Source organism: Crocodylus porosus, unplaced genomic scaffold (genome assembly GCF_001723895.1).
Source record: "Crocodylus porosus isolate Cpor-Errol unplaced genomic scaffold, CroPor_comp1, whole genome shotgun sequence".
In the NCBI taxonomy this organism is placed as follows: Eukaryota; Metazoa; Chordata; order Crocodylia; family Crocodylidae; genus Crocodylus; species Crocodylus porosus.
The window spans coordinates 40,726,471-40,753,755 of record NW_017728915.1 but is presented as its reverse complement, the minus strand read 5'-3'; the positions used below and the strand labels follow the sequence as shown (position 1 = coordinate 40,753,755).

The window sequence follows — 27,285 nt, the reverse complement described above, 5'->3', positions numbered from 1 at the left end:
AGTAGCTGGTGAATTGGAGGCATGTCCGAGGAAGGATGAGGATTTGGTATAAGCAGTTATTTATTCATTCCACGTTTTTCTATGCATTTATCTCTATTGTTACCTAGCTACCTATTTGACATCAGCCACCGCAATGTCCAAGCACCGCTCAAGTATATCGGGGGTTAAGTGACTGGGATTAAAAACAAACTAGCCCGAGGGAAGAGGCATCTGCACCCAGTGGCAGACAACAGCTATGGCAGAAGCCCAAAGATACTGTGGCGAGACCACAGCGAAAGGTGCCCTAAAATAGCCGCGCAAGGCAAGTACCCCGAAAACGCTCTTTCCGGCTGGTGACAGTAACTAAGCACCAAGGCCGAGTCCACCTTCCTGCCTGCTGCTTCGTTTGCACTGTCTGCACAAAGCAAGCAGGAAAGTTTAATTGTCTTTAATTACTCAGCTCAAGGATGCTCCGGTTTCTTGCCTGGTGTCCATGTAATTTCCCAGCCAATGACTTCATTATCCCCTACTGGAAGTGCACGAGAGCTTCTGGAGCTCTTTTCTGTAACAGAAACAGCGGTTCTCATGAGGGCCATCACTGGCACAAGCGAGAAGACAAAGGTTTCTGTGTCTCTGCGACCGCTGCCTGGACTGCGCTGCGTGCATGCGTGCGTGTGTGTGTTGCAAGGGGGCGGGAGGAACGAGTTGCTCCTAACGTGCAATCAGGAACCATCACAATTACAAATGTAAATGAACAGGCAATTGGCACTGACCTTTGCAGATTGTTAGAGGACTAATTAAGGTAAAATCAGGCACTCTTTCCCAACAGGAGATTGAGATGCACAGACACACACGGAAATACCGACACACAAGCAGTGCACGCACACAGATAAACCAGGTACACCCATGAACCCCACGGCCTGGTGTGCACAGACAAGATTTTCAGATGCCCAAAGCATCAAAAGGCCAAATGAGCCTGCTGCAAAGATGAAAACTGGAGACCAGCTGGTACAAGCTGGAGCATTAAGTCAGAAGTGTGGCGTCTCAAACCTCCTGGTGAAACACTTGAGAAGAACCGTTTATAGCTGAACTACCCCAAATAGGCTAGGATTACTTCATCTTAATGGGATGACGCTGCAGCCCTGCTTTGGGATGTGGCTCGCCTGGGGAAGGCCATAGTAGCGGGCACGTGGAAAGAGCCAGCAATGCCACTGGGGCTACCGAAACGAGCATCTCCTCAGATCCCAGGATCCATCGTGACACGAATCCATCAACTCCCTGGTGTCTTGATGCACTGGCCAAAGACATCACCACTTTCATTAGCTTTAACTAAATCCCAAGACTTACACTCCTATTCTCACCCCCACGCTCACTGCCATTTTTCTTCCCTTCCTGCCCTCTTCATGTCTCATCTTTCTCACCGCTCCTCCTCTGCTTTATGCTTCAGAAGAGGCTGGATTAGCCGACTATGATAACTCTGACTACAGTGCTGTGAGGCTGTGTCCAGAAAGCCAAGCTAAAAGCAATGTCTGAAAGAGCCAGACACTGGTAAAAGTTTGCCAGATCAAAAAGCAAATAATAGGGTTGGAAGGGACCTCAAGAGCCATCTAGTCCAAGGCCCTGCAGAGATGCAGGGCTGCCGTTCCTAAGCCATCCCAGACAGATACTTATTCAGCCTCCTCTTGAAAGCCTTCAGGGAAGGCGAGTCCGTCATTTCTGTGGGCAGTCTGTTCCACTGTCCTACTGCTCTTCCCGTCAGGGAATTTTTCAGTGATTTGACCTAAATCTCCTTTGCTGTGGTTTAAACTACAGAGCTGCGTTGAGCCCATGCGTCTGCAGCAGCAAGGCTGCCAGCGAGAGTCAGCACCAGAACCGCAACTGCTTTCCCCGCCTCTGCTTTCTCTCAATGAACACTTGCCCTCTTCTTAGGGCAGCCAGCCTGAGCTGCTCGGCCCGCCCGGCGCCTACATCAGCTGAGCACAGGGCACGCGGCAGAAGTCCCACGACGGCACTTCCCCCCGCACGGACCTGCAATGAGAGGCCCCGACAGCTCTCAGGCAGAAGAGCCACGGTCCCGAGAGGAGGCAACGCCGGCGACCACGAGGGAAAGAGCTGGGCCCTACAACAGTCGAGCAGCTCCATCATGGACCCAGAACGAAGCAATGAAGCAGACCCCCGCAGGGACTATAACTGCATACTCTGGGGTGAGAGCTAACCAAACCGGCACGGGGAAACTGGCTGTGGGAACAAGACTGCCAGGCTGGAAGCAAGGCCTGTGCTGGACCAAGCCCCAAGTGCCCATGCCTCTCACATGCAGACCAGCCAGACCTCTGTGCCAGCGCTGAAACGAGCCGCACGGGCTGGGGAACACGCTACGGAGATACCAGCAGCTTCCCAAAGACCACGGGCTTGGTGCACCGAGAGCAGCAAGTCTGCCCCAGAGAGCAAACGCTTCAAGGGAGAGAGAACAACTGGGAGCCCCGGACTTCGCTCCCTGCTCACCCCTGCCCAAGCGCACAAATCCCGTTCCTCGTCTGGCTGTAGATTCATGCATCTGATTCTGAACCAGAACAAGTGAAGGTTTCGTTTCACAAGGACACTCACGATTGTGTTCTGGGTCCCGAGACAGGTCTAGAAACTGCCCTGCCCACAACGTTTGTGCACCGACAGACACCAGGAACAAGAGCGCATTTCCTATCCCCCTCTGCCCACCACTTCAGTCCCCAGATACCCTAACCACTGCCACCCCCATCCAACACCACAGTCTAACCCTCAGAGGCAAGCTCAGTGCAAGGCCCATCAGCGCAGCTTGGAGCATCCCATCATTACAGCTCAAAGGTGGCACAGCCTCGCAGGGCTGAGACGGCCCAACACCGACAGCCACAACACGCGCACACCATGCAGAGCTGCTGACTGCTCAAGTTTATTAACAGGGATATTTGGAGAAGAGGGACGAGGTTCGGGCTGCACTAGCATGCACTGGAAGTCAGCGCTGTTATCCATGTTTGCAAGGCCCACTTGGAGCTGAAATAACCCAGCAGAGCAGTGGAAGAGCCAGAGCAGAAGCCAAGCTGCTCGAGTCCCGGCCCAGGGCTCTTAGGCTGCCCTGGGCGAGATTCCTGTTTAGTAGTTATGCAGTGTGTGCCGATGACTCGCGCAGTGCCGAAGGATGCCAAGGACATCCTTCTGCCACGGGCGGATTCGGGATCACGGTGGTGAGGGGGAGCTATGCGGTCATCAGCGCTGTGGCATACCTCCAGCGAGGAAAGCCCTACCCCTCCCTCCGCCTGCTGCAGAACCGCGGGGGGACGGCAGAAGGCGTGAGCAAACAGCAGCAGCTTGGGCGCTGCGTGCAAGCAGGGGCCCTGGGCAGACCCCGTGCCGGCAGGATTTAGCGTGGGGGGCTCTAAGGGGACCCGGCAGGAAATCAGAAAGCTAAGCTGGAGATGACGAAGTGGGATTCACTCAGGGAAGCCCAGTATCAGCCTGTGCTCATAAGCAAAAGTAGCATCTAAGGCAAGGTGTCAAACATGTGGCCCTGCAGGCCAGCGAGGGGTGCAGGGTCAGCCCGCAAGCACAACAGCCCCATGCCCCAGTGCCCGTGCACAGGGTCGGTGCAGACAGCTCGCGCAGTGCACACCCCAGACCAGCCCGACGCGCCGCATGCAGCATGGGCTGGCCCCAGTCGGGACCCAGTGCAGAGCCACCCCGGGCTGTGCGCTGCGTGAGATGCCCATGACAGACTGGCCCTGCATGCTGGCTCTCATCTGCGGGCCCGATCCAGTCTGGATGTGAAGCCAGCATGCAGGGCCAGTTCAGCCCCCTATCCTGTGTGCAGTCTGCGTGCCCAGTACAGCCCATGTGCATGGGGCACGTGGCACCTGTACCTGCCTGGCCCTGCATGCTGGCTCCAGCACTCGGGGACAGTCTGTGGGCCCAAACCAGCACAAAGGGTCAGGCCAGCATGGGCATCATGTGCTGCGTGTGCCCTCAAGCAGCCCCCTATGCTACATGCAGCACACAGGGTCAGATCCAGCCCACAGGCCTTATCTTTGACACCCTGGATGTAAAGCAAAGATAACCAACAAGAGAGAAAGTAATGAACAAAGCTGAAGACAACTGAGCAATGATAGCATGCATCAAACTAATTGTGAACATGTACTGCAATGGACTGGTGCTGGAAGCCCAGCTGACAGAGACTTGTCAGCCCAGGGAGGCATGTTCTGCGCAGGAGGCAAGTGAAATACGACCCGTGGGGCTGTGCAAACACCTCCGCAGGCAGCCCTGGGAGACCAGCAGGTGAATTGCTGGATGTGCAACTGGACATGACACTGGTGTAAACGTTGCAAGGAACAGCTCGGGCACAGGCCAGATGGGACCCTGCAGGGGTACTTGGTCTCTAAACTTCTAGGAACTGAAACAAGACCAAACGCTGGGGAGAACAACTAATACACCAGCCACCACCCGAGAGGATAAAGGTTCTCCTCTGCCTGCCTTCTCGCATAGGTGGGCTGAAATCTCCTTAAAAACAAAGTGCAACATCCCAGCTGGGGACTGGCAAAGCAGACAGTGCTCTCTTCTGAATCTTTATTGATCTAAGAGGTTTCTTTCCTGCCTTTTTTAACCTCAGGAGAGCTAAATATTTTTGTAGGAGGCAAGGATTTCTTGTGATACCTCTTACTAGACCAACTGTGCGGCTGTGAGAGGTGTTAAATGCTTTCAGTGCTGTTCTGCAGGTTACCAAACCCCAAGGTCACTGATGCCTGAAAAACCTGTCCGACAGCTCTCCCGACTGCACAGTCGGTCCAGTACAAGGCATCGCAAAACCCCCTTGGCCTCTTGTGCGCTTCCTGGACCGTCACGGCTACAAGGCTCCAGCCCTGCTGCAGGAGCGTGCCTGTCATTTTTGTTCTCCTGTTTGAGGGTGGCTGCTGCGGACGAGGCAGCGAACCGGCGTGAAGCGCTATCAGACGGGTTTGAAAGGGTGGAGACTGGAACGCGAGCTCGTACACGCACAGATCTCAACTCTTCATCAGTCCCTTTCCCTCCCAGCTCATCAGCTTCCACCTCTGCAGTATTCGTGACGGCATAATCCTGACAGATCTCCAGTTATTCATAAAGCCTTCGAGGAAAGAAGTGATAAGTCCTGCCTGAATTTCTAAACTGAGAGAAACAGAAATATGTTTTCTAAAATAAGATTTTCCAGCCTCTTTCTGGTAGAAAAGGGCACCCAGCCAATTTCTCTCTCTTCACATTTCACTGCTACAAGAATGCACAGACACCACAGTATTTACAGGTCCATAAACTACAAATCAGTGCAGATTTTTTCGACACTGAAAGGGCCTCTTTTGGCTACAGTTGCACCCAGTCCTCCAGCAGTTCTGTGGCACGGAGGAGATGCAAGTGCAACTGGCCCCTCCGAGCTGCGGCACCCGCAGAGGACCTCCCTAGGTGAGGAGGGATGACTCCATGCCTCCTGCCTCCATGAAATGCAAGCCCACAGATCTGCCTCTCAGATGGAGCGCGTAGGCTTAATTGGACTCTAATTAATGATGTCTTTGGCTTCACTTTTAAAACAAATCTCAGTTCCTCGTGAAGCAAGATGCATTTCAGCAACTGAATCCTCCATCCACCAACAGTGGTGCAAGATCTGCATTTTTATCTCCATCCACACAATGTTTTCACTCAGGGACTGACCTCCTGTCTCAACTGCTGCAACCCAGGAGCTGCTCCCTGCCCTGTCACAATGACTTCGCCATGCCTGGAGCCAGGCAGGAAGCCCACCCCCACAAAGCATCTCTTCACTGGAGGACACGTCGGTACTCCAGAACTGAAACCGTTTGGGGAATATTATCAATTTCAGCAAAACTTCCACCAGGGAAGCACAGGCGGATTTTGTATCGGAGCACAGGTGAACAAGCCAATGTTTACCTGCCTCTCTCATTTCCTAGGTGACTGTCTTAATGACCCGGCTTCTGGGGTGTTCATTTATTTTTCCATGAGATATTTTGCCATGTCTTGGCTCTGTTCCAAACAGGGAATGAAAATGAATTTTGAAACCTCTCTTTTTTCTGCCCCCGTGAAACAGAATCCTGTTTTCTGGGCAGCCTAACCACCCCCTCTGGGAATCCTCCTTCAATTCCCTCCTCTGCCCATTCCCAATTTGTCTGCTCAGTTCTTCCTGAGCGCTTCCTCCTTCCTCTGCGCTATGAACTATGCCAGCCTTGGCTGCTGCTTGCCAAAATCTGGCATAAACATCTCCATGTTTTCCCATCCAGCCCCCTAAGGAACATTTTTCCTGAACAGATTCCTCCTGAAGTCACAATATTTGTAGGAAATCAGTCAGCGATTGCATGGGGCCACAGGAGGCTACCTGGCCCTAATCACATAGATTGATATTTATCTGATAAAATGTAAATGGTCCATCCATTACAGTTGCTTGAATTTGATTACGTCTTAGCCTCCCCTTCATCTCCAGCAGTCTTAGTCACCAGTCTGCAGACGCTCACATATGCGGGTAACTTTACACGCGTAATGACTCCCATTGAAACTGATGGGGCTACTCTCATGCTTACAACCCCCTAAATTCAGGGCCTTCGACTGGGAGCTCCTTGAGGCAAAGATTATCTTCTCGGATGTGCGTGCACAGCGCCTTGCACTAAGGACCCCTGCTCTGTACTACTATAAATGTAAAAACATCACTGCTCTAGGGGAAAGGAGACCACGACAAGAAAAGTCCGGAGCTCGTCATGAAGCTTTGTGTACAAGTCAAATATCAAGGGTCATATAATGGTCAACTGCAACAGCCAACTTCTTTTCACATTGGAAAAGCACTACTCACCAGCATCAGCTGTTGGACACTTCCGAATGGTGAAGATCTGCCCCAAGTCTTCCTCTTCCTCAGGGAGGCCCTTCTGGAGACGCTGCAGTTTGCGCAGACTCTCACTCCGCTGATGTTTCATGGAGCGCACGTGCTGGATGAGGTTCAGTTTGGCCTTGGTGGAGTAGTTGCAGAGGACACAGTGATAATAGCAGCTTTCACCCTCGACCCCACTCTCATGATGCTGAAGGTGCTGCGAAGAACAAAGCAGAGACGTACAGGATAAAGTTGAAGTTGTCTATACCCCTTCCCCAGCCTCTACGGTTACAGCACAGCAAGCTGCTGATAGGTAACTTGGAACTCAACGCCAGGGAAAACACTGAACAAAATCCAAGAGCCAGACCCTCGGGTGGTTACTATGAAGGTACCACGAGTAGGAATTTACCTGGCACCACTGTACTGACCGACAGCAACTTGCAGAGAGATTGGGCTGCATGCAGAAAGAGGAACGATCAACATGGGCAAGGAATTGTTGCCGTGTCTTCTGAAAGGGCCGACCGCGCTCAACAGCGTACGAGAGACAACCCAGGCCCCAAACGCAGGAGTCTGTAACTGAAGAGCGTGGACAAAACCCTCCAGTTCCACACGGGCCCGGAGACCCGAGAGGAGCAAACATCCCAGAGTTTCTTTTTCGAGTGGACGGGTCTATAGAAGGACTTGAAGGAGGTGGGTTATCAGTCTGCAGGTCTGGTGGGAAAAAGGCATGTCATGGGGTGGGTGTGAAGCAAAGGAAAGTCTGTCTTTTGCTGCAGAGCGAGGACTCTGGGGAATAAAGACAGCAGAGGACAAGTTCTCAGCCCCCCGGGTCCTGAATCCCCCTTACAGACACAGACCACCTTGACAGCCCTCAAAAAGACCCTTTCTGAAGTTGACCTCCGCCTCTCACGAAAAGGTGCTGCTCAAGCCTTCAGTAACTTGCTGCCTGTCAGAGTCCATCACTGCCGGCAGAAATATGAAATCGGGGAACTGAGCTCCTCAGAAACGTGCAGCTGAAACGAGAAGCCTAATATCACACCCTACCCTGCGGGGCATCGAGCGCCTCCATGCTGTGTCCCCCTCCCTGAGCCCTCGCCACGCCGTCGAGCCTGGAAGGGTTGAAGGCTGTGCGTGAAGGTGGTTTGACGGCCAGGAATACCATGTGTCAAGCAGAGGACAGGAGCAATGGGGTGTATAAACGCACAAGACCTCACGGGCAAAGGGGAGCACTGTGCCTCACTGCTCCTCTCCCACAGCTGACACCTTGCAGGAGGCCATGTGCATTTTGCCTGTCGTATGAGAGGAAGAGAAAGAAGAAGGGGGCAAAGTGAGAAATACGGAACGGCTGAAACCAACGGGTCTCCTCATCCTGCTGAAACACAGCGTCCAACTCTTTTGCCCTACGCGAAGGAGCTGGGGAAGGCAGCACATGCTGCTCCTGTGCTGGCTCCAGCAGCCAAGCCAGAAAGACGGATCTCCTTTTTTACTGGAAGACTCCACTGTTAAACCCCGCCTGCACCCTACGAGCAGCAAGACTCAGGCTCCACAGAGCTGCCACCAACGCTGCACAGCACAAATTACACGGGAGAAACACGCAACTAAAACCAAGGATAAAACAGGAGCGATCTCTCGGTTGTCTGAGGACACCTGTCGACTCTCTGGCACAGAGCCCCACCAGATCACGCTGGCACAAGGCGCCAACTGTTATTTGCCAGGTCTCTGGGATTCCCGCTGGCTGGAGTGAAACACGAGTGGAAAGACAGGCGTGAATTCACTCTCCCAGCTGCGTAGAGCATGCGGCGAGCCCTGCTTGGCATGGCTAGAGCTCAGGCTGCTCCCCGAAATGCCACAGCAGCACGGCAGCCAGCGCACGGGGACAGAGGGACGAAGCCGGAGGGCGAGGACGACCTCTCAGCCCGTGGCACTGGACTGCAGCACCAGCCCTCGCTACGTGCTTGGAAGTGCTCATCTCACCGCAGCCCCCAACACCACCTCATCGCCTGCGCAAACCCGGGGACACCGCACCCGACACATCCTGGTTTGGGTGAACTGAAGCACGTTCGCTACGGTCGCGTGCTCAGAGCTCCAGCCACTAAGTGTTGTCAACTAAGGGCCCAAAGACGTAGGCGATCTCTCTGAGCCAAGAACTGTTTAAGGCGCAGGACAGGACCGGGAGCTGCTGCTTGCACCTGGAAGGGTCGGGAGAAGGACACGCTCATCCCGGTGCTGCTAATCAGAAGAGCCTCTTGGGGAATCACGATCCATTTAATTAAATTTGTAGGACCCACCAAGACACTTGTGCCACTGCTGCCCTCAAAGGATCTTACTGTTGCTTTCTCTGGGGAGACCTTTACTTCTCCCGCCTGCACGCTCATTTCTCTTCTGTTTGTGCACTAGCATAAGCTTTTGCCAAAAAGACGGAAGGAAAGCCAAGACTGATGGAAGGAAACGGGGATGTCGCGGTGTTGTGCTCAGCTCAGCCAGCCCAGTCCATGCGCTCTGCGGACTCGGGTCTCAGGCGGGCAAGAGTTCGGGACTGTGGCAAAAGCACTCATCTCCCCGAGGGCACCAACCTCCGGCAGGCAGAAGCCTCCCAAGTCCTGAGCAAACAACGGAGAGCCCAGGAAAGATGCAGCACTCCCAAACCAGGACCACTTGCATCCTGCCTCTGAAAGCAGCCTGTACCACAAGGTGCAAGAAACCCCAAGCAGGCACGTATGGAAAACCTCGACCACGAGGGAGTTTCCTTTTGCTCTGCCTGCCAGGTGGTAATACAACTGACACCTGGTTCAGGGGAGGTCACCCACGAGGCATTCCCCGATCTGGGGCGCTACATACACGGTTTAAGGGAAGATTTGAGAGTAAGCTCTCTATGACGACCACAGGAACAATTCTCGCTGCTCTGATTAAAGGCAGACTTCAGGAAACCATTTATTTTAAGCAACTTTGTACATCTCTGTCTGCTGCAGGGCTGTTCCCTTCCCTCCCATCCCAAGGGTGTAGGTGCAGTCAGGATCCCCCCTCTTCGGTCACAATGCACACACAGCCCAATACCTAGACAGCCTATGAGTCTGGCATGGATGTGGCAGTGATGTCACACTTACAGTACTGTGATTTTACTGCAGAGGTATACCAGGGGAAAAGCAGGCAAGCACATCACTCCGGCAGTTATTGGCCGGCGCATTACTGAGAATGATGAAACACAGGACAGGTATGTGTAGTTATAGTCCATCATGCTGTAAAGCTTTCCCCAGAAGAGAATTCCCCTCCTTGCACAAACACACATTCAAAATACTAAACAAGAACACTCATTAGAAGAAAATTCAACTTGAAAATCAAAAGAATATATATTGTTCCTAAGGAAAACCAACCAGCTCCTGTCAGACAGCATTGATCTCTGCAAATCAGGAGGGGGTACTCACCCCCTTCCAACAATAGGAAACTTCTAACATCTGGTTCTTCACGCATGGAATGCAAAATATTGATCCTGTTTAGGCAAAGCTCCACTTGAAAGCAGACACAGACAGAAGTACGCTCTGATAGAAACCGTAAGGCTCACAAGTGAGGCTTCCCAGGGGAAAAGGCCTGCGACTGTGCACACACTAACCACACCGTGACACACACTGCTCACAACACCTCTCTCCATGCCTGCACTCAGTTCAAAATCCAGTCTGCCCCTCCTCTGCTTGAGAAACACGCCAGGTCTGGCTGCAATGCTCTTGTCGGTCCCTATGGGAAAAGGATCCTAATGCTGAAGGTGTCCCGTGTCATTTATTTGCAGGTGCTTTTAGTACTAGAAAAATTCTCAAGCCCTCAATTAAATACCCATCCTCTGAAACACTCTTCCCAACATCTTCACCACACAATGTGTGCCCTAAATGTGATTTGCCTATTGGCAGTTCACGAGAAAAGCTACTTACAAAAATGAAGATCCCAAGCTCACAGAAGCAGGTTTCTACTATATTATTTTATCCTCACCTCTGCAAACATGCGCCAGTATCCTGATCCATAGGAAAGGCTGGGTCAGGAAGGAACAAAGGGGTGGGATGTGGCTGGGATGATCTCCTTTAGACAAACTTTGTATGCAAGTCAGACTGTGGAAGAATCTACCGTTATCATCTCCTTGGAAGTCAGAAGTGGAAGTCTGCTAGGACATAAAGATACCGTCACACAGCAATTCCAAATAACAGATTATAGAAAAGCTGTGACCACCAATCACTGAGCCTGCCATTACTTTTCAAGATTAGTGTTTAAGAAAAAAACAGACAGACAGACTGGAAATCAGGAAAGAGTTGAGGGCTTGCTTCCACAGTTACACACCAAAATATCCCAACTAACTTTGCCCCAAAGAGCCGCCATAGCATGGCCTCTCAGACTGATTAAAAAATAATATTATGCATTGCTTTCTAAAGAACTGGGTTAAGCAAGCTGGCATGCACATGTGATTCATAAATGCAAAGGTCAGGCAAAGACCAATGGAGAAATGCCTTAATCCCAGTGACTACAGTAGTGCACAGTGAAGAACGGGGCAGAGATGCTTGTCCTAGGCACGGCGCACGCGCAACAGCAGCAGACGTGAACTTGCAGTGTGCGGACACGGGGCGGGCCAAGGGAGGGAGCCGGGGTATTGCGCACAGGCACCGCGGATGGCAGGGAGACAGTAGGTCGGGCAGGGGGCACCGAGGGTACGGACGCAGGCGGCCGGGGGCCACTGCACAAGGGCAGTAGCAGTTACCTTTGAACTGTGACCTGGGGACAAGCCAGGAATGACACAAATGCAGCAGAACTGCTCAAACCTTAACCCTGGATGAAACAGTGTTAACCTTGGGGCAGTTCTGCTGCATTTGTATCATTCCCACCTTGCTCAAGTAACAATTAGAGCTTATTAGAACAACAAGTATTTACAGCCCGTGACCCTCAATGCGTGCGATATTTACACAGAAAGAGGACAGCACTATACTCCGTATCTTCCTCTTCCCTTGCCTCTCTTCACCCTTCTGTTCGGGTAGTCACCTCCTAACAAATCTCACCCCCAAGATTTTCTAATCAACATCACCAAAAAGCCCAAAGCCACAGCACTGGTCCTTCTGCTTGCACATGATTCCCCTTCATCACGGCCCGTGTTGCACCTGGTACTTGCAGGCTGCAAACTCCTCCCAGGAGAGGGACCACGTCTTATGCTACACAGCACCAAGCATGATGGCCTAGTGAGGCTGAGAGCCAGCGGAATAAGGCAATAAAACAGGACGTCTATAATCTAGGACACTAGAAATAAGAGGAAGTCCAAAGAAAAGGAGGTCCTGCACAGAATTCAAATAGTGATCTAGTGAGGGATGATGCAGAGAAGGCTGAAGTTTTAAATGCCTTTTTTGCTTCAGTCTTCGTGAATAAAGTCAGCTACCAGATGACATGTGCAACCAAATGGGGAAAGAGGCAAAGAGCCTAGAGTAGCGGCAGAACAGGGTAGGGGTCACATAGAGAAGATGGATGCTTTCGAGTCAGCAGAGCAGGACGGGATGCACCCGAGTGCTCAACGACTTGGCGGAGGTAATCTCAGAACAACGAGCAACCACCTCTGAGAACTTGCGGAGGTTTGGTGACATCTTGTATGACTGGAAAAAAGGGGCGAATACAGTGCCCATCTTTATTAAACGGAACAAGGAAGACCCAGGGAGCTACAGACCAGTCAGCCTGAGCTCAGTATCTGGAAAGATCAGGGAGCAGGTCCTCAAGGAATCCATTTACGTTGTCATCAAGAGCAAGGTGATCAGGAACAGCCAGCACGGACACAGCAAGAGCAGAGGTCATGCCTGATGCACCTGATGTCCTCCTACGATAAGATGACAGACTCTGTGGATGGGGGGCAAATGGCAGATGTGATGTACCTTGGTTTTATCAAGGCTTTTCACACCATCTCCCATGACAGTCTCATTAATTAGCTGAAGACATGCAGATTACAATGAATGTACTGCAAGGCAGATCCAGAAATGGCTGCATCATCATGCTCAGTGAGTAGTCATCAATGGCTCAACGTCTAGATGGAAGCAGGTTTCAAGTGGGGCTCACGAGGGGTCTGGTTTTGTTTAACTTCTTCATTAATGACTTGGACAATAGGACTGAGTGCATGCTAATTCGTGGATAACACCAAGTTGGGTGGCGTTGTTGACGCTCTGGAAGGGAGGGCTAGGACCCATAATGACCTGGGTGAACTGGAGAAATGGTCCAAAATCAATCAGATGAAGTGCAACAAGGATAACTACGAAGTCCTGCAACTGGATCAGAATAGCTGCATGCACAAATAGAAACTGGGGAATAATTGGCCAGGCTGCAGTACTAGAGAGAAGGAATTGGGGATTACAGCAGAGAAGAGACTGAACTGGAGTCGACTGTGTGCTCTTGTTGCAAAAAAGCCAACAGTGTATTCAGTTGTGTTAACAGGAGTGTTGCTTGCAGTAAAGGGAAGGGATTCTCCCACGCTATTTGGCACAGGCGAGGCCTCACTTGGGGTACTGTGTTCAGTTTTGAGCCCCACTTCACAAAGGATGCAGACAGGTTGAAAAGTCCAGCAGAGAGTGACAAAAATGATCAGTCTGGAAAACATGACTTAGGAAAGGCTGAAAAAGCAAAGGGTATTTAGCTTGGAGAAGAAAAGACTGGTGGGGAATTTGATACCCCTTCAAATCCCTGAAGGGTGATTACAGGAAGGATGCAAATGAGCTTTTCTCTGTGGCTGTAGGGGACAGGACTAGGAGCAATGGTCTCAAACTGCGGCAAAGGAAATTTGGATTGGTTGCGAGGAGGACCTCCCTCCAGGAGTCGGGGAACCTCCATCCAGACACTGTCACGAGCAGGCTGGACAGACACTTGGCCGGCACGGCCGAGCCAGGGACGCTCCTGCCTCGAGCAGCGGGGCGTCCCTTCCAGCCCTGCTCTCCTCTGATGCTACGAGCCTAAAAGGGACCATTGTAGTTGACTCCAGTATACACAACCAGGATGATGCACCGCGATGCTCCACCACCACCTCTTACCGTAAACAGGAGTAACGGCGGTCCTTCCTTCTCACCGCACGTGATCCAGTTTATTTCGGCAGAGGCCTCACAGGACTAAATGAATATACACACGTACACTCGGAAGCTTTTCACACAGAGGGCACTAGCTGAGCGAACATCACCTTGCACCTTCCTGTGAATGGAAGATTATGTCCAAAGAAGGGGCTTTACTCTTTTCTTTAAGTCTTAGGCAGTGGTTTCCCTTAGGATGTCTTGCAACAGAAGGGAATAAAGGCAAAGGATTGCACCTTTTCCATCTCAGAGGGTATTCACAAGCATCAGATTCAATATAAAGGAGTAAGTGCTGTTAAAACATGTCTAATTAATAAAAGATGTTAAAAAGACTGAGCAAAGGTGGCTAGCAGAGGGCGAGCGGAGTAGGCGAACGGTGGTGGCACACAGCACCCCATCAGCCCTCACAGAGCTCGCAGCGACCTCTACCCTACAGGCACATTTCTGTGCTCCCAAATCCCTGTCAGAGGGGGGACTCCAGGCAAATCCAAGAACGCAGGCCGTTTTAAAAGCCCTTGTACACACATGCTCATCCACTGGCAAATGCTCCCCACTTAGCACGTCAGTGGGTACACGTGCCAGTCTCAGTCCCTTCCACCCTAAGTGGGAAAGGTTCGCATGTGAACCCCATGGCCAGGGCAGCACCGTGGCACTAATGGAAAGGGGGTATCCCTCCCGCAGCTCGACCAGGCTAATGTGTCAGATGCCAAATCATACATGGACATCTCAAAACACAGCGTTCAAGAAATGAAACCAAACAGAAACCCCCCCAAAACAGAACAAAAACCACCCAACAAAACCCTGTACCCACTAAGAACTGAAGAGAGAGAGCAGATTCCCAAATACGCTTCTCTGAGCTTTATTTCTGCTTCAGTACTACAGGGCTGCACAGGGCCACGGAAGAAAGAATTTGGCTTTTAAAGTACAAGCTTCTCAGTGAACAGAGCAGACAGGCCGGCGGGACGAGTGCCACAGCACGGATTCTGCGTTCCCTGGCTGTAACTGCACACACGCGTCCTCAGCCGGGATCCACGTGTGCAGAACAACACTGCCACAGGAAGGAGTCGGGGTCTGGCACAGAAACCCCGCGAGCTCCCCCAGCGCAGTGCTGATCCCATACGCTGCACCAGATCAATCATGCAACCTCCTCGCACAAGAATTTGGACCGCTAATGAAAAAGTCATGTGGAGCAGCTGTCTGATGCTGGCCTGCTCCAAGCGCTGCATAACAGTCGGAGCTGGCTCAATCCGTCTCGCTCTCCTCTCACACCTGCAGCCCGCGCTGGAATTTCCTGGAGCCGTCCGCGAGGCTGGGGAGGCAGCACGCAGCGGGAGTAGTGCTGGCCTGACACCGAGAGGGCGGGCCTGCCTGTCCAGACCTCTGCAAGGACGAAGGATTGCTTTTCACTGCGGCAGGCTCAAAAGATGAACTTTCACGCTCTTCAGATTTCCTCCCCTGTCCCTAAACTGCTCACTGCCCTGGGAGCGCAGATCCACACCCTCGCCTCGGAAACCCTCAGCCTCCGGCACTACGCAGCACAGCGGGACGGCGGGGGTAGTTTCTGCCCGGTTCCCAGCCGTGCACATGCTGCAGTGCGTCCAGACCCACTGCCCCGCACCCTCCCGCAGCGCAGCGTCACTGTCCCCTGGACACCCAGGCACCCTTCAGCCACCACTTTCTCCCCAGACCCAGATGTTCCCTAACGTGCCATCACTAAACATTTAAAAGTTGTATTTTTAAACAAGAAATGTGGCTCTTATCTGCCTTTCAGGTTGTGAGCTTTGTCTCTGTTTTCCTCTGTAGCTACAGGGTCTAGCAATTTACCTTTTTTCCACCCAAACGACGCCTACACCTTTGATGCGACTGCATGACTGAGGTGAAGAGCCAGTGGCTCGACTGGAGGTCCTCTGCAGACCCTCTGGCCTGGATTCCAGCCGCTTGCTCCTGAGGAAGCGTCTCCTGCGCTTTAATCCCGATCAGAGCCAACCGAATCCATCCAGCGGCCTGACGTGGCAGGAATCACGATGTACCTGCCTACCGGTATCAACCCCCTAAAAACCCCTCGATGGCCTGGCCGGGGATGGTGACAGACACAGGAGCAGCAAAAGCGAGACCTCTTTCCCAGACAGACACTCAGAAGCACTCACTGAACTGCCCCACCTGTCTTTTTTTGTGATTGGGAGGAAGGCCCGTAGCAGGCCATATTCACTGGTGCTTTCAATCAGCCCTGCTCGCCCGCGGACCTCTAGCAAGTGTTTTACTGAAACTCAGCGTGGTGACCATCACCATTCGCAGGCGCTCCTAGAAGAGAGCAAGGGAAGGCAGGTTTCCTTTCTAAGGCCTGGAACAAGACGGTGGGCGACCAGGGCAGAGGCGTTTTCCCCGATGACCGTAAGCCGGTGCTTGCGGTGAAGGGAAGACGACAATCCCGTTGGCGGCTCTGCAATGCTTTTGGGATGCCCCATAAACAACCCAGACAAAACACCCAGCAGACTGGGTTTTGCTCCCCCACCCCTTTAAGTCTCATTAAAAGCCAATATTGTTCAGCTTAAAGATGGAGAGCTCAGCATGGATTTTACTGAACGTTAAATCAACCAGCAAGCGTAGCCAGCAAACTCTGTGGCACTTTAACTTTAAATAATGCAATAATTATTGAATTTCCTTTTTATAACCGAAGTGCTGGAATGTAAACAATGGGGCTGTAATTGCAGGAAGGGGGGATCAATAGAGGCAATCGTTTTCAGCCATGTTAATTGTAAATACAATTGCTCCAAGATGTCAGCCTTGTTCTTCTCGCTCCCAGAATCATCCTAACGGATGACAGAGTCCAACTTTCCCATTACAGCTGTTCGTTCCTTTAAGAGGTTCTCAATCAGGTCTGATCAATCTGTCAAGATAATGCATGGAGTAAGTAAGACTCTTCCAAACACAAGCTTCCAATCAATAGCCTGGACCAGCTTAATGAGGAGGGGCTAAAGCCCAGAGGGAGGCAACAGCCCTAGCTTTCGCCTGTCTTTGGCAGGCTGGCTTCTTCACATGGCCCTGCTAAACGGATCAGCTCTTAACGAGGACATTGTTTATGCAGGCTCCAGTGAGCAGCAACCTTCCCCATTCCCCAGGGACAGATGGACACACAACAACATAGATTAACAGAAAACAAGATGGGGCCAAATTAGGTTTAACTTGGACTTCCCCCTCTCTCCTTTTCTTAATTGTGCAGGCGGCCTGAGAGCACTAATTAATCATTCATTACAGGAGATTCGGATATGTGAAAGACTCTGCATGCTCATTAAATGTGTAAAAGCTTCACAAGGATCCCTCCCACCTACTTCTTCAAGAACAAAGTCCACTGGAAAACCTCTTGCCTGCCCAACTCTACCCGACAGCCATTTCCTTGCCCTGAACAACCGTGGGCAGAAGGGAGGCACCGCCGTGCTACAGGGCAGCAGAGCCAACAGCTCGGCGGTGGGTGGCGGCAGAAGCTGCATCCCTACGCCCTGCGAGATGTCCTGGACCTTGAAGCATTACTTCAGGCCCAGCTCACAGACCAGGATCCAGGCGTGTTTGGTAGTGCGCTCACAGCCCAGGCAGAGGGCAGAGCGAAGGGGCTCTATGCAGGTGCCAACTAGCTCACAGCCACGGCCCTTTGCTCCTCCATGAGCGGATCGGCAGCCACGCCGGAGCAATCCCTTCCAAGGTCCAAGAGCTTTCCAGTTCCCTTCCGCCTGCAACAGCTTCTCGGAAGGCCCAAGAGGTGCACGCTTCAGTACCTGCTCAGGTAAGTCCAGGAATATGTTACTGCAATTAGTAAGCTCCATAATGAGTAAATGAGACAACACAACCCCAGGTGACGACGTTTCCTACTGTCACCACATAGGCAGCTCAAGCCTGTTACGGCCAGCGTCGCTCTCAAATCTCAAGATCTGTTTCATCAAGCCTTTATTGCACGCTCTTCGAACCCCAACATTTAAACAATACAAAGACGCAGGACCAACATTTTAACTAAATCTTGGGGAATTCCATTAAAGTTCCTGGACCTTCCTCTCTTCCTTGTTGCTGGCCATCCTTATATACGTGTCTATAACTACCACGTATTCTGCTGTAGCAGCAGCGGAGCGACGAGGCAGACTCGGGGGCACATCTTACACACACAGGTCCCTTTGTGCTCAATGGTCTGGTTCTCCCACGATTCTGCCCCCTCTACTCAGGACAACCAGCTCCAAGCACCCAAAAGTCAACTGCGAGGCCCGCTAACAAATCACAACGGGCTGATGGTTATTAAACTCTAGGGGGAAAAGTTCATACTTTTTAAAAATCCGTCTTCTGATCTCTGAAGAAACCAGATGTTCAGGCTTTCTGCAAACAGGGAGACTATCAAAAATTTGCTTCCTTTTCAAATGGAAGCTTAGATTGTCAGGATACTGGGTGCTGTGAATTCAAGGAAAACACCAGCTATCACTGGTGCAGGCATCATGGCATCTGGCAACATGCCTACTGCTTTCTTTACACATTACAGATCTCGTCATGAGCTACTTCTTCCCCTTCCCTGGTCGAAGCAGGAGTAGCAGATCATCTACCTTTTCCATCGAAACTTCTTTACTGTTTAGTGGGAGAGGTGAAAGAGCAGTGCTGTTTGCAGGCAACTTAATTTCACATCAGTTTACATTTCTGCGGAAAAATGTTTGCCAGAATTGTAAACTGCAACAAGAACAAACAAGAACGTGTATATCTATCAAAACTAACAAAGGAAGCTCGAATCACTGAAGCCCAGAAATTAAAATACCATGGGAAGAGTATGACAGGTGATGTCTGTTTTATACGAACTGACAACATTTCAGGTAAATTTTCAAAACAGACCATAGAGCTTAGCTATGAATGTGGCAGTGACACGGCTAGAACAAGACAGACATCTCACACTCGACATCCCCAGCACTTACGTTACCTTTTGCTACTGCAAATATTGCGACATTTGCAAATGTTTGGTTTCAGTGGGCGATTTTTGCCCCTGCAAATCCAAGACTAACCACAACTGAAAGGGTTTTGCTCATCACAATTAAGCACAGTTTACCAACATTTCATGCTTTCCAAACAACTGGTCCTCAGTGTGGCAGAAGAAGCGATACACTATTTTTAAACAATGCAATAGGAAAGCTTATGTTTTAAGAGATGGCACCCAGAATTAAATCCTGCAGACTCTTACACCACTTCACTGTGCCAACACCGAAGGGTAACACAGGTCCTTCCTCCCTGCACTTCTTTTGACCCTTCACTCAACAGAGAGGAGTCAGGGGATGCAAAGAGCCCCTTTCTCTCCCATGCTGGGGAGGAGAACAACACAGGGGGCTGCTTGGAGGTGGAGAGAAAGCAGTGGTCACAGCCAGGCCTGGGTACAAAGATCCTGCTACCTAGCCATTTCCTGTGCAGCTGAAGCAGGTAAGATTTGGTTAGATCCCCTGTGAACAGCTGGGGCAGTATCAGTGGCTGGTGTGAAGTGTGCAGCAGTGGCCTACGCCTGCAAGAGGTAGAGGCATAAGGCTCACTGTCCATATTGGCTTGCAGATGTCTGGTAGTTAGGAAAGGACGGGGGTTTCAAGTGGGGAAGAGGGTTAATTGTTAAGCCTTCCACACACAAAGGCCTTTTGTGGGCCTTGATGATGTATTATTTTCTCTAACAGCCATCTTGAATTGATTCACAGCGCTACACTGAAAGGATGCGCACAAGGGGACTTCACATCCAAAGACGCAGTACAAAACTACCCCCAGATTAGCCACACTGGGTGCATGCTTACACAGGCTCAACATTAAGACAACTTTGTGAGACCTCCACTGTGGCTTTCTAGAGTCTCAATTCATTTTGAAATAACTTCCTAATATTCAAAATTAAGCACATGAGTTTATAACCAATGATAGCTAATTTAACAATATTTAAAAGGGCAAACTTTATTTTTAAAAAATTGTGCGAAAACTAAGAGTTTTGCTCCAGGTTCATAAGAAGGTGAACTTACAAATTCAGAAGAGAGATGGAAGGCATGCCTCCTGCATCTTGGAGCAGTGAGGAGGGGGCGGGGGAGGCAGATAAAGGATCTGCTCAGGTACAGAAAGGTCTGCATCTGCTAGGAAATTACCATAAGCAGCAGGAAGCAAAATGCTGGCATTTCCTGTCCACAAACCTGGACCAGGCGACAACCCAATGAAACTTCTGCACTTGTAACCCAATACTGTAATGGGTTTTTTGCTGCTACATCACAATTCATAGTTCACCATCACCCTATTTGTTTTTGCATTACTGCTTCTCTAGCTGTCTTTTGCACTGAATGTCTTCGTTATAGGTGCTGCATCTCATTTCTTTTTTTTTTTGCCCATTTGTTGCAATCTGTTACGTTGCTTAAAATCATTTTTCTGTCCTTATCAATTTAATGTCATCAAGGAATTTCATCCATATGCTGCTCATTCCTTCTTCTGCTCTAGTTCATTAATGGAGCTGTTAATGAACACTGGTCTTTACCACCCAGTTTTGTACCACCTAGACATCACTGCTATTCATCATTACCCTCTGTTTTGCTCTAGCCCACTTTTGGCTGCCACGACACGGCACTCATTCAACCAAATCTCAGCATTTTGAATCCAAGTCCTTGTTTCCACAGCACATAATTAACTTGCGGAACTCATTGGCACAGGCGGTTGTCGAGGCAGATCGTACAGCCAGGCTTAAAAAAGGGACCAGATGCACTCATGGATGATAAATCCATGAACGTTATTAAATAAAACTGTCAGTGGCGCAGCCCCGGCACGCCTACACCAATGATGGTGGATGCCCGGCAGGTGTGACAGGGGATGGATTACATTAGACATGCCTTGTACACACATACACCCACACACACATTTTACCATATTCCTCCTTATTTATCCCGCTACCCCCAAGGTAAATAGTCCCTATCATTTCACTCCTTTCAGTTAAAAACGTTCAAAGCCCAGCGCATCCCCTCTGCGGCACTACACCATGCCAAGTGACCTGTAATTATACCTGGGAACCAGCTGAGCATCTACCAGCGAGTGGCCCTCCTGACCAGCACAGCGCCCCTGGAAATGCCCTTCCGAAAATGAAGGAGGAGTTGCCACAGTATGCAGGTATCGCGAGTGCCCGTATCCCCTGAACTCTGAGAAGGAGTTGCTTACACGAATCCAAGCCAAGAGGAAGAGATCAAAGACAGGCAGCAAAAGGACCAGTCCAGCTGAAGCACAAAGGGAAGCAGGCTAGGAAAAAAGCAGCAAGGTAACACACTGGACTACTACAGGAGACTCAGGTCAAGGGAAGACAGAGCATCAGTAGAAAAGGAGCATCAGTGATGAGATGCTCCTGAACTGTACACTGGTTTAAGGAATAATAGGAATCCCAATACCACGCGCTGGAACCAAGCAACAACGGACAGGAAACACAGCTGGAGCCAGAAGTCAGCTCTAAAATGTCATTTCAACCTCTTGCTTGATCAAGGGGAATCAGAGGAAGATGAAGTAGGGCAGAGTAGCTTGCCTCTCCCGCTATGGGACTGTTGTGTTCTCCATTCACTAGCAGCACTGCCTGATCATGCTGGTTGAAAGCTATGCAGCAGAACTGTATGCACAATATGAAAGGCATGCCCTCTCTCAGACCCTCTAGGACTATGCCAAGACACTGCCTTTGTGATCAAATGACTGTCTGAGTACCTGCAGGAGATTCCTGCGGACTCTGACACTTCGCAACAGCGGGTCAGTGCAATAATGCTCCATATGAGAAACCAGAGCCAGGCACAGCCAACTACACTGAACTCATTTTATTTAATACAATACTGTGGGCCCAGATTTACTTCACTTTCTCAGTATTTATTGTTTCATCTATCTCAAGAGAAGCTACAAGTGCTATGAGAGACTGAAGAGTTCCTTGTTTTCATATAGTTTCTTTATAACTTCCTACAGCAATGTACTTTAGTGAATCCCAACAGATAGCCCTACAGTAGCCACAGTACACCAGACTATTACATTTTTACTCTCTCCATAAATCGAAGAACGCCAATATCGTGGAGAGGGAGGACATGACCCTTCCTACAAAGCTATCAACAAGGGCTGCATTTAAAAGCACCAGAACTGGGGCAGTGCTTCCTCGGCCGTCCTGGCTGACGCGCGGCTCGCACGGGAGCGTCTGGGGCACTGCTTCCTAACATCCGTGCCGTCCCGACTGCAAGACACGTCCTATCCTGGCACCTGGCAGCACAAGTGACTGAGGCCAGGGTACCCCCATCACCCGGCTGCAGCACGGCGCTGCAACGTACTTGGATGTCAGGACTCAACTAGTGCAGAAGGCTGGAGCCCATCTTGGCAACACTGGTGCCCGGAAGCGCATCCAATTTGTCCTGCTCCCCCCACACTGAACTCAGAGACCAGGTGTCAAACCTGCTTGGCCCTGCGGGCCAGACCTGGGCTGCAGGGCTTGTCACGGGCTGGACAACCCAACCCCAGCGGCAGGGTGAGCAGCGGTGGCGTCACCTCCCCGTGAACCGGCACCACCGACAGCATCTACTGGCCGTGGGGTTCATGCCACCATTGCTCACCCTGCCGCTGAATTTCTGGCCCATGAAGCAGGATCCAAAGTTGGGTCTTCCAAACCAAGACCCGGCCTGCAGGCCAGGTATCACGCCTCTGTGGGCTAGAGCCGTAGGATGCGCCCGTGAGCCCACCGAATCAAAGTCAAGGCTGCTAAAGTGCTCGAAACCCAAGCCCAGGCCAGGATATCTAGGGGGTCCTGTAAGAGTCCTGGATGAAGAGGGTAGTTGAGAATTTCTACAAGGCGGGTAACGCGCGTCTGCAGCAGCCCAAATGCTCTCGGGGTCGGCTCAAGCCTGCCGGATGCACTCTCACCAGACCAGACCGTCCCCACCCTCGTCGCCCACTCAGCGCCAGGGGCCTCTCTCTGACCTTGCCTTCGACCAGGAAGCAGCGCATGCAATACCACCAAAACAAGACACCCACGTCTCTCCCTGAAGAGAGGGCTACCAATGGGCCTGGCCCAGCATTTTGGAGCTACTTCAGGCTCTCAGGAAAATACTCTTCAAACGCTCAGGTTTCTGTCTGCACAGTAAAGGCTGCAGCTCACAGACCCTCTGGAGCTCTCTGTAACGTGGCATCAGAGACCAGCTTCCAAACCCTGAGCCCCCGTCGGTGCGATTGCTCACGCGTGGGTTCCCTCTGCCCCGTCGGGGCATTTGGAAAGGCTGCCGCTTTCGACCAAGTGCTGCACTGTTCATTGGGCACTGCATTCGCCTGGGGGTGTCTAAGATGTTCAGCCTGGGAAGTGCTGTTTTGAAGCGTCCGCCTCCAGATCTCAGTTTCATAGTTGGTCGGGTTGGAAGGGATCTGAGCGGATCATCAAGTCCAACCCGCTGCCACGGCAGGAAAGGATGCTGGGGTTAGACGACCCCGGTGAGGTGATTATCCATCCTCCTTTTGAAGACCCCCAGGGTAGGAGCCAGCACCACCTCCCTTGGAAGCTGGTTCCAGACCCTAGCCGCCCTGACTGAAGTATTGCCTCCTGATGTCCAGCCTGAATCTACTCTCGGTCTGTCCCACACGTCTCTGTCAAGCCGGTGCCCAGTGGGGAACTGTTTGGCATTGGTACAAAAGTTGTAGGAATGGGTTTGACTTTTCCCAGTGATCGGCCCCCTGTTGCTGCCCACAGGTTTGGTTCAGCATCCTCAGTCTCTTCCAGGAGCTTGTGGGCTTCACGTACGAACGGTTTATGACTCTGAAGCCTCTTAAACCTCCATCTGTTCAGGTCTTCAGTTAGCAGCCGGTGGAGCAGGTGATTTTTGTCATCTCTGCTAGTAATGATGTTAGGGTCTGTCTTCTTGTATCATTTAGTCTAATACCCGAGAGTGCAGGGAACACATGCGTGTGCGGGTAGGTTGTGCAGCCTCAGTCGAGTCTCAGCACACTCTCAAGTACAGCATGGAGCTTTTTGGCGTGACAAGTTCTGGACCGTACGGGACCACAGTACACTGCTGGGACGAGGTGGTCCTGAGCACTCTGCAGTTCGCACCCCATGCCGCAAGGATGCAAAGGGATGTTTACTAGACTGTAACAGCTGCGATGGGGGATGTTTCAAACAGACCCGTCACAGGCTTGTTGATACCACCCCACGATACAACCTGCTGGAGAGGACACGAGAGATCCAGTTCTGACATCCCTGCTCCCCCCGTGACTCTGCTGTGGGGTCTGGGGCTTCCAGCACTGCAGTCCGGGAGCACGAAGTGTGCATCTTGCACGCGCAGGAAACTCTCAACGAACGGCACAGGCAAGGGGTCTGTTATCAACTGCTTGCAGAAGGCAAACCAGCAGGCTTCAGGAATTCCCACTTTGAACACCAGAGAAGTGCTCTTATTTGAGCTTGCCCTGGAATGGGGGATCCAGGCAGAAAAGCAAAGGCTTCAGCTCTCCCGTTCCTCCGCCAGGAACCAAGCCTGAAGCAGGCTCAGTAGCTGGAAGGTGCTGACAAGCATGGCCCCTTTTCCCCATGCCTTGCCACATAAAGCCAGAGAGGGGAAAAAGCTAAGAGACGGGTGCGCTACGGCTCATGGAGTTTACACCAAGCCAACGGAGCTGCAGGCTGAGAACCCGGCGACTGGATCCGAATTCAGACCTCGGCTCTGCCTCTGCACTGGAGCGACAGACGCGGCACCTTCCCTGGATGCTGAACGCACGGCCTCTGCTTGTATCTGAGGACATGGGCTGTTGTTCATGTTCGTGTGCGTGCGTGACGCATTGCTGCAGGACATTTCCACATCCTGCCAAGGCCAGGTCCACACTAGGGTGGACTGGCTGGGAGAGTGGTCCTGTCAAATCACATTAGTACCGGCAGTGGAGCCATCTTGTTGGTGTAAAACACAGCGAGTGGAGGAAGGGAGTAGAGAAGCCTCTTCTAATCCGTCCATGTAATGTCACCGAGGCCGACTGCCAACCAGGAGAGTGAGTTTATCCATACGCCCAAACGTCATGGCTACGAGAGCAGGACTGTGAATGCAGATGGGATCTCAGAAACACAACTCATGTCCTCCAAGCGGGCTTCTCCGAACCTGGCGGTGGGGAAGGTCAACCAAGGCTCTGCTTCAGCCAGAGATTTTCTGCTTCCTAACCCCACACGACCAGGCCTGACAGACACACAAAACAAGCCCCAATCTCAAGGGTGGAGAAGCTGAATCCATGGCATGGCGCAGCCAAGAGAATAAGAGGGGGAAGAGAAGCTGGAGGACGAAGTCTTTGGAAAACCTCTCTGCAAGGGTTCGACACACTGGGTACAAAAGGAAACCACTTCTGAAGCACAGAGCAGACACGGGCATCTGTCCTACCCAGGCCTAGCCACTGGATTAGTGTCTCAGCGGTGCACACCCATGGAAAGAAGTCAAGGTGGGGAGCAGGGGAAGCAACAGCATGCCTGGGGTCACCACGTCCCATGTGCCTTTTTGTGTTGTCCCCTTGATCCATGGTGGTCTCAGGCCCCGCTGTATGTGCTGGGGCCTTGTCCAAAGGAAACCGAGACCAAACGTTGGCTTCTTAGTGACCCATGCAATGTCTCATGTATCAGCATCTCCGCACTGAAAAGTGGTGACAGGGTCACTTCAACTAAACCTCATTGAAGGAACTTTAGTTAAAGTGGCCCTGCCACCATTTTTCAGCACAGGGATGCTGATACACGAGACACTGGAGTCTGCTGGAGCACGGTAATTACCACGCTCCAGCAGACGCGATTAGGCAAATCTGCTCCAACGTGCTGCATGTGTATAGGTGCCCACTGAGTCCGGGCAAAACAGCTGCCTTTACTAGCCAGCACCAAGCAGGGCCAGTGCACACTTTTCTACCAAGGGGACGCATAACCCATGTCCCAGTCTGTCACCGCTGCTGGTTAATGGTGCTGTGCCCTTCTTGGGGAGGGCACTAGGCACCGCAAGTGATCGCCAAAAGCCAGACTAAAACACTCTTCTTCAGTGGCAGCCCCTGCTTCTGAGAGGGCTGCAGCGCTGAAGGCCAAATCATGTTGGTGCTGAGAAGACTGTGGCCTTAGCCTACGACCTACACCCGAGATCTTCTCCCAGTTATGAATTTGCTCCCTCTCTGCCTTTGGGCCACGAACATAACAAGCACCACACTGGGTCAGGCCAGTATCCCGTCTCCAGTGGTGGCCAAGGTGGATGCTGTAGAGGGAGATCATCTGAAGAAGGTATACTGAGAGCGATCTGTCCCCCGCTCATCACCTTCCCTGGCGCCCGTCAGCATTGGTTCAGAGATGCCTGTGGAAACAGCTCCGACTGTCTTGTCTAACACGACACTCCACTTCTAGGCCTCAGTTTCACACTCTGAAAAATAGGAACGTCCTCTGGAGATCATGAGAAGAGTCAACCGGTATTTTGGAAAAGACTTTAAAGAACAAGTATGGCAAAGGGCTGCAAAGGGATGACAAAAACACTTGTGTTCTCAAATTAAAAATACATGGAGAGAGCATTCTCCCCACCTCTAAAATGCAGCCTCCTTCATGGTAAATTAAACAACCGCTATAACAGCTTACAAATACACATGGGTTACAGGGAAAAATCTCTCCTGCCGTTTTCTCTCTCAAGTAGGTGGGATGCCATTAACGTGGGCATGCCGTCCAAGCAGACTGATTTTTTCCTGGTCTTGTGAAGGGGGTCACGGGATCTTTGCCAGCACCAGAAGCCAGGACCGTTGTCCGAACAGAAACGCACAGAGTAGCTCTGCACCTCCCTTTTTCCTGCAGGATGAGACGGCACAAGGCCAATAACACAGAGCTTCAATCACCAGAGCCTGCCTTTTCCACTGCAAGGTTTTGCTGAGCCAACATTGTCACTTCAGGGCTTGTACGCGCTGGGAATGTGGCAGAAGTCGTCAGTCTGCAGGAAGAGCCAGAGGGGAAATTCCAGCAGACCCCAGCTGAATAAAGCTCCTGCCACGGGAGAGACGCAGCAAGCCGGGCTCTCGCAGCCAGGCTGCAGATTAAATCGCTCCTCCCTGCAGGCAGTGGCCCCAGCTCCAGGCTGCGCTCGTCTGCCGAAAGAGAGGTCTCCAGCTCCCGGAGGAGAGCAGGGAAGCAGCCGTGGACTCATCACGGATGGCAAACTGATCACACGAGGAAGCGCTAACTGGACGGGGACGTTCTGTGCCTTGCCTCTGACTTCCCGGGTCAAGGAAGCCAAGCTCCTGCTGTGCTAGCCAGGACTAGAGTTGACAACCCAGGAGAACCCCTCCAGCCCCATGTTCGTAAAGCAGAAGTAAACCAGAACAAAATCTGGGTCAGCCACCCTTCCCACCTAAAGGGTCAGAGCCCTGATTTCAGAGGACCGCTGGGGG

At 51.6% G+C, this 27,285-nt stretch overlaps 1 protein-coding gene across 3 annotated transcripts in view; it reads right to left on the bottom strand.

Moving 5' to 3' along the window:
* The window catches only part of ZFHX3 (zinc finger homeobox 3), a 203,031-nt gene that overhangs the window by 78,541 nt on the left and 97,205 nt on the right, over positions 1-27,285 (bottom strand). For all 3 annotated transcript variants that reach the window (XM_019536092.1, XM_019536094.1, XM_019536093.1), the window contains exon 4: positions 6,821-7,052. In XM_019536092.1, coding sequence (XP_019391637.1) covers positions 6,821-7,052 — 232 coding nt within the window. The remainder of the gene's footprint in view (positions 1-6,820; positions 7,053-27,285) is intronic.